A 13,651-nucleotide genomic window follows, 5' to 3' on the forward strand; every position below is an offset into this window, starting at 1 on the left:
ATGGCGTCCCTAGTCCTGCCTCATCCCCACCACTCCTCACTCCCTAGGTCAGAGAGCAGTGATGCCAATCGAGACTAATGATCAACAGTGTCGTATCGGACACGACGTATCCACGGTAATAGGAGGGGTGCTATAGCTATTTTTGTGGCTATGAGATCGAAATCATGAATATATTTGTCCTTATTATTTATATATTGTCTATACTTTTATATTGTCTTTATATAATGTCCTATCTTTATCCTTAAATCATGAATACAGGGTGTCCCAAAAATGTTGTAACACCTTAAAAAGGAGTGGTTCGGGAGGTGATTTGAAACAACTTTTTCATTAGCGAAAATGTTGTCCGAGGCTTTATTAAAGAGTTATTAACAGAAAACCCCGACCAATCAGAGCGCGAGTATGCCGGTGGAGCGTAGGCTACGCGCTCATACGCTACCGCGGCCGCTCCACCGGCGTACTCGCGCTCTGATTGGTCGGGGTTTTCTGTTAATATCTCTTTAATAAAGCCTCGGACAACATTTTCACTAAGGAAAAAGTTGTTTCAAATCACCTCCCGAACCACCCCTTTTAAGGTGTTACAACATTTTTGGGACACCCTGTATATTTGTAAAATTATGAGGGGGTAATTAAGATACCCCCTTTTAGTCGAGTGTATACTTCATTGATGCTATGTTCGTCACGCATGAAGCACGAAGTACGTAGTCGGGCGACTGGGGAATGCGTTCGACTCACTTTTCACCAAGTACAATTTTCAACGCGCATGCGATAAATCTGGTTACACTAAACTAGCCCTAACTGAATAACACACAAGATACAAGTTGGACAGCGCTATCCTGAGTATAGTCCATGTATAGTCCACTGTAGACACTGTAGTCCACTTGAGTCCACTTACTGATCACTTACTGATTCCCATGACTCCTGTCGAAAGTCGTGGCATGCATCGCGAATGTGTGAACTTATTTTAGTTCAGTGCAAGTGCAAATGTAGGATGTCAAACTAATCATGTCGAAGCGCATATTAGACGTTGTAGAAACTAATTGAAAGTAGTAAAAAAATGGTGTCAATAATAAAGAAGCAACTATTGAAACATCTGTCGAGGTATTTACATGCTTGGATTGTTAAACGTATTTCTCCTAGATTGAACTTAATGTGCGATCAAAAATTGTACCATCCTCGATTAATTTGAAGGCGTGCTGTTATTATTTACAATTGTCGATCATTTAATATAATTTATCGATTCGTTAATATTATTGGTACCAGGTTATCGGTCATTTTTTTGTATTTGTCTTCTTTTGATAGCATGACAATTTGAAAGATAATTTTTTCAGATTATGACTAACGTAAAAGCAAATTGTCCATGTTATTATGTCTGTGTTATACGTATTGCAATATGTTACTTCTAAATTTAGGTGTTCACACAAAATTTCTTACTAGGAAGATTATAATATTCTATTACAGTAGAAGTATGATATTTGTTTCATGTATTTATACAAATTTATAGGTTTACCAAGAATCTATCGGTTGATAAAATAAATTTAAGTACATTTAAAGGAGAAGGAGAACTAACAAATTTAGAGCTTGACGAAACAGTTTTAACAGATTTATTAGAGTTGCCATCCTGGCTCAGATTAACACATGCTTGGTGCAACAAAGTTTCATTTCGTATACAATGGACCAAACTAAGAAGTGTTCCTATCTTTTTGGTAAATAATAGCTACGATTATATATACGTAGTTAGCCAGAATATCCAAATTTTTATAGATTTTTTCTTTATTTTAATAAATGTTAAAATAGATGTAATTATAATAAAATTTTAAATAATATTAATCTTATATATTTTGATATTTATAGACTTTGGATGAAGTCCATATAGAAGTAGAAACATGTGAAGACTTGAGAAATTTATCTTCCCCCCAAGGAATGTCTTCGTACGCAGGCCCTACAAAATATTCTTTTATACAGAAGGTAATTGACGGTATAACAGTGTCTGTTAATACTGTGTCAGTTACATTCAAAAGTCCTGCATTCATTGCTTCAGTTCAGGTATTAATATTAATTATTATTCTTACACTATTATTATACCGTCGAGTTATTTACATTGTGACAGTCAGTGAAAAACTCTTATTTTATTATAGATGAATCGTATTATTGTGGAGTCAAAGTCTGCAACATGGCAACGTTGTGATTTGAGATCAACTAGGTTAAAAGATCCAGATCGTGGACAGTTACTTATTTTTAAAGAACTAGAATGGCAGACAGTTAGAATAGAAGCACAAAGTACTAAAGATAAGAATCTTACACCGTTACGTTTACTTACAAATCAAGCAAGATGTCGCATTACTATCAAGAAAAGAATATCAGGTTCAAAAAGAATACAATTGCTCTTGAATAATAAACATACTTTTTGTTTCTTTAATAATAAAATAGAATTAAGTGACATATGTATTTCAGATTGTTTTGTTATGGGATCAAAACTGGTTCTTATATTAGACGACCTTCTGTGGGTTCTTACAGATTCACAATTGAAGGCAGCACTTCATTTTATCGATTCTTTAGGTGGTCTCATAGAAAAAGCTACAATTTTAGAACGTAAAACTAAAGCTGCCAGGAAGTTGGAGGTCTGTAAATATAATCTTAAAATTGACATCTATATGTTTAATCATATTAATAATAATGATTCTTTAAGGTATTGCCAGAATATCAAGCACAAATATCTCAACAGACAAGAACGAAAAATCAATTTAATACTGTTATCTCAAAAATATTTTCCAGATATGATGTTGTCGAAACATCTTATCATTTTCTTTGTCAAAGAATTGATTTGCATTTATGCGACGATCCTGGCAGTAAGTACATCTGAAACTTCTATTCTTCGTTATGATTCTCTAATGATACAACATTATTTATTTTGTAACTAGATGGTAGGTCTTCTCATCCTGATTTGAAAGATGGTGGCGCATTGCAAATTTCATTAGTTAGTTTTCAAGTTGATTATTATCCATATCATTTGGCAATGGCTGGTAGGAAACATTGGGCTAAATATAGAGAGAGTGCTACACCTCACAGTCAATGGTTGCAGCAATCGTTGAGTTCGTTTCGAAGTCAGTTTATGGATCTCATTGACTCTGGTAGAACACAGCACTCTCCTTTGACGAGAAGTCAGGGAAATGTTACAGGTTTGTATCTAAGAGGATATTAAATATAAATTTCTCGAAAAAATATATAAGCATATGATTTTAACATTTAAATAAAATTTCTGTTTTTATGTAGTTAGTAATACAAAAGGTTCGGGAGAAAATTTGGAAAAGGGTAATCAAGCTCCGAATGCAAATGCAACCTCGCACGAACAAAAAAAGTCACAACATCCGAGTGGTAATCCTGTAAAAAATTATATTTTGGAACAGCTCGCCAAATTGATGACAACATGTATCATAATAAGGATCGATGATTTTACTTTGTATAAAGTAACGACCACATCTCGTAATCCTATACCAAAAGAGTTTATTACAGGTATATATAAACATTATAACATATCGATCAATTTATCGAATAGGCTTTCCTTGAAAAAGAAAAAATATTTTTCGCACAAAATCCTTGTATAATGTCAATAATTATTTCATTTAAAAATTGCACAGCTCAGACAAGGAAGAAACATGCAACAGGTATAAATCACTAATAGTTGTAGTATACCTATATTAATATTGAATTACAAATGCAAATACAAGTAGCTTCATGTTTGAAAAGTTCTGTTGCTTCTTGCTCTATGTTGCTTCATTATAACATCTACTATGCAAGTTAGTATTAATTTACAACTTGGTGTAAAAGACCCGTAATAGCTATTATAAATAGTTATTTAATTATCATTACATTAATAATTAATCTAAAATGCGATATAGTTTTAGTATAATCAGAGTATGATTTGTTTCTTCATAATATATTTTTTAAAAGGTATGAAGATTATTTAAGTTTTTATTTAACAGCATCTTGCATTTCTACTCGAATAAAATTACTATAATAATTAAAGAAATATAGAAGTACATTAATATCTAGATCAGCAACGTTTTGTTTTTTCTCTATTTATATTTTGTTTGTCACAAGAGAACAAAGCTAAATTATTCTTTATATCTTTTAAAGAAAATGCAATAGAAAGTATGTTCGTTTACGCATATACAATAGCTCATGCTAGGCGTATATAAAACACTGAATTTCGTGCAATCTTAATGGTTTGCATCCATTTGTAATAACATGTTATGTGATTTTTTTACTTTTATAAAGACTATATACATAATGCATGTATTATTAAAAAAATATATTTATACTTCTACCTTGCTCTTTGTTGAAATACTTTTATTTTACTTAGGTGAAAGAGATAGGTTTTGTCTCCCAGAAGATGTAACGATTCTCCATGCTGAATTTACATATTATTATTATCCTGGAGATATTACATTTCCATGTAGGTAAACGTACAACTATTATTTTTCGTATTATTTATTTCTTTAATAAAATAATATCGAAAATTAAAACCAATTCATAATTTAAACTATTTTGTAATTGTTAGTGCCACCACCAAAATTTTATGTGCAACTCAATCCTATTCAAGTAAACTTCGACGTTTGTTCCTGTTTATGGTTTAATTCTTTTGCATTAAACTTACATCATTCATTAATGAATAAAGATACACAAACAATACATACTTCCAGTAACTTCATGTACTTTGATGTGAAAATTGAAGCTATACTTCCAAGAGTAAGTGGTAACGGGTATAATGTATATGTGAATATTTGATTATGTTTATGATGTAATTACTATTTTCAGATAGTGTTTGAAAGTCAACAGGATTATCCGAATCAAAAAGATAGGCCAAAGTCTTTGCATATTCAAACTTCAAGGGCGTCAATAACAAATGTTCGATCAACGGAAAGATCATCAAGAGCAGATTTGGCACAATGTTTAAATGCTTTTCAAATGGGTCAGATGTTTTTTAGTACGGAATTTCCAAATAAATCGAGTGATTTTCACGTTGTAACTGATAAATTCTTATCACATTGTGCAGGTATGGGCTTTCTATATGTACATAACTTTTATGTTATTATACAGAGTGAGGCTCTGTATAAAAAATGTTACACTAAATTTTTGTCTTATATTTTCACGTAAAATCACATCCTGCCCGGGTATACTATAAATCCCCACCCTGTATATCTAATTTTCCGTGTTTGTGAGATCACATTTGTTTTTAGCTACCGATAATATTCGGCACCCGCCACCTAATTTTAGTAGCAATTCTGTAAACGAATTGATTCGCCAACTACATCGAGAACTTTTATGGACGGAAGCTAAAGATGTATGGTGCTGTAATTTAGAACCAGTATGGGGAGATTTCTTTGGTGCTCGAGCAGTTGGACAAAATCGTCCTGTGCCGTTCCTTGATGCATTTCCTTTAACATTCTGGTGTTACATATCGATGAATTCATCGGATTCTGAAAAATCTTCGACGGCTGATATACATGGTCTTGCATATATAAGCAACTTAGTTAGCGTACAAATAAATCATTATCAATATTTATTTTTATTGAGATTATCAGAAATTTTATCAGAGATGGCGACGTACCTTACTATCGATTCGAATAAAATATTAAAAGTTGATTCTGATAGTTCACTTATTATCGGTGCACTAATACCACAAGTAGAAGTAACTTTTGTCATGCCGTCGCATACTCCTGGCAAAGAAAACTCTGGAGGAGATTTGGAATCGGTTATGCCTGATTCATCTAGTATAGCTGACGATATTGCGAGTTCGTCTACTCCATGGCAAAATAACGCAGAACAAGTTGATTTCAGTTGTAGAAAAATGATTATTAGCACTGGGGTCCTGACGCCGCAAAGCGAGGTATCATCGATGTTATCCATGGATTTCATGCATCCTGTTAATACAACTCAAACTGTTACATTTAAACAGAATGGTGGGAATAAAAACGATCAACAAACGTTAGCAAACACGAGCATCGAGAAACAGTTTATGGGCGTAGAAGAAAGGGCCTTACCAACTGTGCGATACGCATCCGAATCTACGCATAAACATAGCAAAGGAGATTCATCCTCGAATACACCATTTATTCCAAATAATTTCAATGCTGGATTTTCTTCTATGAAAAAGGGATTCAGTAATTTTATAACATCGATAGATTCAGCTTTAAAGGCTTCTCCGGAAGATGGTAGCAGCGATACAGTATCTATAAGGAGTGATGTTAGTTCTGATAGTGAGAATTATGTGTTAATTGATCTTCAAGATCAAGAGAAATTGGATGCAATGTTTGCTTTTGATAATGCAAATAGAATAACAGCGGTAGAAGAAGCTAGCGAAGTAGTTGAAGAAACTCCTGATACTCAAAGTGAGAAATCTATGGACAGTGTGTGCAAACGAAAAGATATTGTAAGTTCATGTTTCGTAATGTATAACATAATATTATCGAAAATTTAGGTTTCTTAATGAAGTATAATTTTTCTTAGGTATCTATGGCAACATTTAAATTATCCAAAGTTGAATTTATTCAACAATCTTGTGGATATTCATCTTCAATCAAAGTCCAAGTTTCAAATATTGGTAATGATGAATGTTCGTCTATTCCATGGGATGAATTTCAGGTAAGATAAATATGCATTAATTTAAATATAAACTTGGTTATTAATAGCATACAAATAATGCTATCTTTAATATAATTAATACATATAAATATTAAAGTTTTAAGCATTTCTGCAACTAATATTGTATCATACTCTAGTATTTTTTCCATATAATAATTTCATTAGAAAGTTTTAAGTTCACTTATACACTATACAAATTGCTTTTTTCTGTGTATAGAATTCAACTTATTTCGTGCAGCGAGACTAAACGAGCTAGCATTCATAATTTGTAATTAATACAATCTTTACAGAACATATTGATTATTTGAACTATTATTGTATCAAGGCATCTCAAGTATGAAGTTTTAAGACATAAGTAGTATTCAAATAACGTTTAACTTTTCAAATACAGTTTTACTTGGAATTAGTTACTAACATTTTCTTCTTAGTTACGTCTATGTACTAAGAAAGTTTTACATTTAATTTTTAGCTTTATATCACATACATTACAAACCATTTTATACTATATATGTATATTTATACAATATTTGTCTTTTAACTTTTTTGCATGCCTCTCCTGCGTCTCTCCTTCTCTTGTGAATGTTTTTATGTGGCACTTGTGGCAGGTCAAAAGGAAGGTATTGGCAAAATACTCATATATTTATTTATATTAGATGCCTTGTATTGGATATGTTTTGTTGCACGTTTATTTCTGTTATCACATATTGGGGTGGTCAACGAAGAAGTTTTCAAAAGAAATTTCAAAATCAAAAGATGACGACCACCTCGATATATATGATATGATCTTTCGGTTTCGGGCAATTTTCATTGCAGTATTTAGTATGCATATTGTATAATTTGATTCGGTACGCCTTCTGCAGTCGTATCGTATTAGCTTAATCGCACGCCATTATTTGTACCAAGTGCTTGGTACTAATTAAGTACACCCATCCCTTGTTGTAATTGATGGAGTAAGTAAGGGGGATGACGTACTATGACAGTTACTGATTTGTATTAAATATTTAAGTGAATATAAAGCTAAACCGTGCAGTGCTTCATCTTGCCTAATGAAATTTAATGTCCTCTGTTTTTTGATCTTTGAAACCAGCGAAATGATGACTGGAACCCTCTCAATTTATGCAAATTACATCATATTTTAATTTCAATGATATGCCTTACATCGACCATAACAAATAATTCATTTTGTGTGAAAGAAATCGTGCATTAATTTTTGTTTCTAGACTTTGTAGTTACCTTACACATATAAAGGACACTGACCAACACGAATTTTATTCTGCAATATTTGCTGTGCACTTATAGAATTTCTCGTTTCGATTAAGTACTATATAAAGAGTACTATATGTATAAAGGAAGCTAGGAAGCTGTATGTAAAATAAATGTATTGTCTTTTACAATACATTGCTCGACGGGCTTATAATAATGCTTTTGCGGGTGTTCTAGTCTGCCAAACATAAACAATAATTAGCATAACATTTGTGTATTGTAGGACTTTGTATAATATTTATAAAAAATATTAAGCAGATAGAATTTATTAAGATTTATTAAATGAACAAACAAATTCTGTTATAACATAGCAGATTAAATGTGTTTGTGATAAATTTTAAAAAATTCCATTTTTGGTTCAGATCATTTATTTATCATTCTAACATTTTCTGTTTGCTAGACAAAATTCAGTGCACGATCTAGAGGTTGGATTGAATTACCTTCCGATTCGAACTGTAGATCATGCGTTAAACTACGTTTGGATCATGATTTGAAATGCAAGTCAGATTCTTATAAACTGTCACAAGCAAGCCAAAACATAATTAACAACAAAGTGCAATCATCCCAGAATCAAAGTAATGTTACCGAGCAAGAAGTAGATGCTTGCGTTATCAATGTGCACAATAAACAAAGTGTACTGGATTTATTTGAAGATAAATTAGATGTTAAAGTTACTAATGTAACAATGGCCTTGTCAATGAGTTCAATCACTGGACTTACAGACTTGATCGAAGATGAAATTATACCAAAGCCAATACCAATGCAGGTACATAAAATGTTACTGTAACAAATTTGGTTTGAACTAACAAATACAATTATACTTCGTGATACTACATATCTTTGCATTTATACTCATTTTCAAATTTGAATAATATGTATTGCAGATATATCTAGAAAGTATATCGTTGCGTTTAAACGAAGATCGTCCTCCAAATAATATAACTTCACCAGGACCGATTCCTATAGATTTGAATATTTCGAAGCTTAGAATAGTGAGAGATACAAATGGTGTTTTTCATGTGGAACCAGTTGGTAAGAAATGATGTAAAATAATAACTATTATTGTTATTTGCCACTTGTAATTTATAATGTTTACATTTTATTCATTATAACCAGTGATACGTCATAGAATATGTTATATTGTTTTTCTATATGTACTATAATATACATGTACTATAAATACAAAGATTAATTTAATTACAGTCAGTAATACAGTATAGTATAGTATTTTTAGTAAGTTTTTAAACTATATGCAAGTGGTCAATTCATTTATATATTTATTTAGTATTTTATGATTAATATTATACATTATATAATTGTTTCGTGCATTCAGATGGCCTCTTTAATGTGAGCATTGACATAACACAAGTAGACAACTAGCGTTAGACTTTATTGTTTACTTGGATAATATTGTCAGATAGAACCATTTACAAATAGATGTGCACTCAATTGGGCATGATTTTTTTTTTTAAATTAATGAAAATAAGTTGTAAAATTATCACAGTTGCTTATCGAAATTTTGATAAAGGATGCAATTTACAAATCAGCATGAGTCTATAACATTAAGCGGTAACATACATGACACAAAAAAAACTTATGCCATTTTATAAAGTTGCTTATGATCTTAAAATAATTCAGTGAAGAAAAATTGATAGATCATTTGTTACCACTATTACTAAATTATGTTACAAAAACACTTTAATTTGTTAATTCATTTGATCATTTGCCTAATTAAAATATTCTATTTTTAGTAAGTGTGTTGAGCACAAGTAATTCCCTCGCGACAGTATCAAACAGTGGTGATCAAACAGCTCAAAATGTAGATCGAGAAATAGAACTAAACATTTTGAGGCATTCCAGTAAACAATTGAAGTCTGATAATGAGGAACTTCGACGTCGTCTTGATACTCTGGAAAAATTATCTGAAGAAAATGCAAAACTAATGCGCGTAAAGGAAGAATCCGATACTATAAAGTCGTACTTGAACGCAGCGCAAGAAGATATACAAATCCTTTTACGAGAAAAGAAAGCCTTGCAAGAAACAATAATGGAGCTTCAAAATCAAGTAATTGGAAGTGGTGGTACTCGTGGATCCTGGTCGACTAAGAGATAGCATACCAGTTGTTTTGATTGCTCCAAATGTTGTAGTTCGAATAAGTCATAGTAATCATTTTAATAATTTGATAGTAATTTTCATATCATTGCAATTAGTCCTGGCATTAATCTATATTTAATTGAACAGCGCATCGTGTTATGATGCTCGTGTCTTTGTTAATGTACGAATTTAATTACAGTGCTTTTGAATCTCGTTCCAAAAATAAATCATTCGAAAATAAAATTATGCTTCTTTGCGATCTTTAATACAATATCATACAGACCATAGTAGAGTCCGATTTTATTGCTAAGTTATTAATGTATTTTAATTTTCGAGCAAGAAGTACAAGTATAGTTTGAAAACAAATGACATTTTTTTGCAAATTCGTATTATGTTTGTTAATATTAAAAATTTCATAGTGGATCGCAAAGAAGTACCCACTACGCAATAGGGGATTGTATAATCGAAAACGTTGAGAAACACTGATCTAATATAAACATAGATTGAATTTAGTTTATTTTAAATATATGAAAACAAGACATTGTTAAGATATCTATCATAATTTGTTGAAAAGGACGAGTTTGAATGCTTTTGCTTTATTTTATACATAGATAATCACATGATTTCATCACTTTAACTATTTCCAGTGTTAGTGGCTCAATTAAAATTTGATCTCCCTGGAATAGTTTATTATATTTAAGTCGTTTTTTTTAGTGTGTTCAAGACAACCTTCAACTTTTTAAATGGTATTGTATATTTTATAATAACTACAAAGACAAATACAACAAGTACCGTCAAATATTTGTTTGCTAACTGAATTGAAAATACAGTGGAAAGTAATATTCAGGATATGTGACCTTCCGTGTGCAAAACACTTATTGAAAATGTATTATGATAAGCTTGTAAGACTTCGTGGGTCAAATTAACCAAAACAACAAAGATGATAAGTTCATTATTCTTGGAAATAATCAGAGTGATCAACTCATGTGGTAAGTATATTACCTTGTCTAGGATAATTGTGTTGCTAACTGCCGTCGAAGTTGTTTACAATTTAATATTTGAAAAAGCATTATGTTCTACATTATGTTATGTATAAGATCTGGAATATAACGTTTCTTACTATGATCAAGTACAAGGCGATAAGTAATGGCAATATTAATCAGTGTTTAGTATTTTCATTGATAATCAGAAACTAATGGTATAAATATTACGAATAAGTATATAAATGCGTATTTGCTGAATGCAGTAATATATACGTTCAAAAATGATGTGTGTATATAAGTTTGTTAATATTAGCGCTCGCGCGCGAACACGCATACACACATGCATAGATTTGTTGCATATTAGATACAAAACGTACACCATGTAAGTATATATAGTATCCTAGTCAAAGTACTGCAATACATATTTCATTTCATAGCAACAGTTGTTATCTAGTATGTGAACAAAGAATTGAATATAAATTTTTTACCAATGCTTTGGTTCTCTTCGTCGTAAATGTTTCGACGATTTTCATAAGTAAATTTTAACTGAATGGAAGAATATAGTATATGACTTAATAAATGCGAGATTTTAATGGATATTGAATGATGTGTTGTTTGAACCTATGGATAGACTGTCTAGTTTGAGAATGAAAATATGGAATTGTTTATATTTATATATAACACTGCAATGACTAATTTAATTAATTGATAAATTAAAACCGCTACAAAACGACTATTATATGGTATACAGCGATCATGTGGAATGTTTTGATAAGACTGTAAAATTGATATAGTGTTATTCCCTGTATTGTTGCTAAAGTGTGTAAGAGCAAACATTGATCAACATTTATAATCTTACCTATATAATCTTCGAAAATGGTCTCGATTAGGACTATATTGGACAAAAATCATAACCTACTGATCTATAATGCATTAATAATTTTGTCGTAATCTATCATTGTGATATATTGACATTTTATCATTGTTTGCCAATACAAATTAAGTTTGTATGAATGGGTTGCTGGCCAATCCTTTTGTCATAAAACAATAAGGTATTTTTGTAGTACATACTGATAAAGGTCATTAAGTAGTGCATTTTTTTTAGGTTTTGGAACTGTTTATAAAACAGTCTTTTCTACTATAACATACATATTCATTCGTACTTATGAAACAAATTATTACTTATTGAAATATAACATATCACATTTTCACTGAAAAATAATGGAAACTTTCCATCTATTATTATGAAAACAACTTTTTTACAGCTTTGCTTTACTTTTTTTTATTGTGTTGTATGCATATATTTAAAGCATATAGTAGAAGTGTGTATTATAGTAGAATTGACTGTATTTTTGAAATGACATGTATATAAAGTACATGTTTGAATATACAAGCAAAGATTAAACACTGAAATTTTAGAAATATCCACCATCAAATTTAGACATTAAATTTTTATAATGTATTTATCATGCATATATTATATGAAGATTTTGCTTACAATACACTTTGGTTATCCTTTTACTTACAGTTACGTGGTTTTCATATTTAAATAAGTGTAATTTCTTATTGCACATATATTATTGTTGCATCTACTAATAATATGCTAACCAGATAGTTTTATTAATATTATTAATCTCAAATGCTTCCCATTTGTAAATGCTGTTTTTTTAATTATTGATTATTGCCAATACTATATCTTTACATATTTCATCTAAAATATGTATCACTTATAAATATTAAGAAGTTTTGTGACTGATTATGGATTAAATTCGTAACAAAATAAAATTTCAAAACTTATAAGTTTAAAGATCTCTAAAATATTCATATATAAGTTTAAGATATTATCACTATTATTTTATATTCAATTGCGTTGTGAAGTTCTTTTGAAATGAAGCAATGCTTTATTTTTTCTTTTTTTCTAATTTTAACATGTTAGTAATTATCATACAACCATTACTTTTATTTTAATTAATAATGAACAAGTTTTGTCATTATATTGTAGTTACTAACATATTTTACAGCACCATTTATCAGAATTACATATCTACAATGTAGTTTTATTTGCCAAATTGTATTGTAACTCGTGAAAAATATGACTTCAAATTCTATGTGTACGTATATACGATTACGTGTATATAATTTACAATTTATGAAATAGGTATGTTTATTTTGTGCATCGATAAATTGTAAAAATATTCAAAGGATATCACATTTAACATTTATATATTAAGATCCCTAATAACGTGCTATAACATATATGTGCATAATCTTTTTTCTAAAAAAGATATCAGATGTTGGTATCTACTACATTTTGCGACTACATTCTTTCTTTAAATATAGAATTAAATTGCAAATCGTTATTAGTTGAGGTGTATTTATGGGAGAAATTATTCTTGCTATTCTTCCTTGCTAAATATTTTATATTCATTTATTTCGAATATATGTTGTGACAAATGTATTGTGATTTATGAAATTTAAGAAAAACGAATAAACTAGTAAAATTGTATTTTTTCCTTCCTCTAAGTTTCTTAATGAAATGCATGATTTATTGATTTTTGTAGCTAACATTTACAATACGTTTGATTACAGAAAAGAGAGAGTATAAGAAACATCGACTTGTATGATTGAAAACCAAAATTAAATATTTCGTTTAGCTGTTTTAGAATAT

General features: G+C 30.2%; 1 protein-coding gene across 5 annotated transcripts; it reads left to right on the top strand.

Moving 5' to 3' along the window:
• Positions 1-848: 848 nt before the first annotated feature.
• Positions 849-13,489, top strand: LOC128880003 (bridge-like lipid transfer protein family member 3B). Of its 5 annotated transcripts, none has more exons than XM_054129608.1 (19): positions 849-1,098; positions 1,502-1,703; positions 1,852-2,043; positions 2,136-2,361; positions 2,452-2,618; positions 2,687-2,846; positions 2,919-3,176; positions 3,271-3,510; positions 3,636-3,662; positions 4,361-4,453; positions 4,559-4,746; positions 4,816-5,053; positions 5,238-5,887; positions 5,957-6,430; positions 6,508-6,642; positions 7,248-7,259; positions 8,306-8,671; positions 8,790-8,937; positions 9,657-13,489. In XM_054129608.1, exons 1-19 carry the CDS (start codon positions 1,055-1,057, stop codon positions 10,016-10,018), a joined length of 4,182 nt encoding a protein of 1,393 aa, XP_053985583.1. In that variant the 5' UTR covers positions 849-1,054; the 3' UTR covers positions 10,019-13,489. The 5 variants fall into 5 exon arrangements, with proteins under 5 accessions (XP_053985583.1, XP_053985584.1, XP_053985580.1 ...); XM_054129609.1 differs by adding an exon at positions 9,239-9,252 and having other exon boundaries at positions 5,238-6,430; positions 9,657-9,776; XM_054129605.1 differs by having other exon boundaries at positions 5,238-6,430.
• Positions 13,490-13,651: the final 162 nt, after the last annotated feature.

Source organism: Hylaeus volcanicus, chromosome 7 (assembly GCF_026283585.1).
Source record: "Hylaeus volcanicus isolate JK05 chromosome 7, UHH_iyHylVolc1.0_haploid, whole genome shotgun sequence".
Classification (NCBI taxonomy): domain Eukaryota; kingdom Metazoa; phylum Arthropoda; class Insecta; order Hymenoptera; family Colletidae; genus Hylaeus; species Hylaeus volcanicus.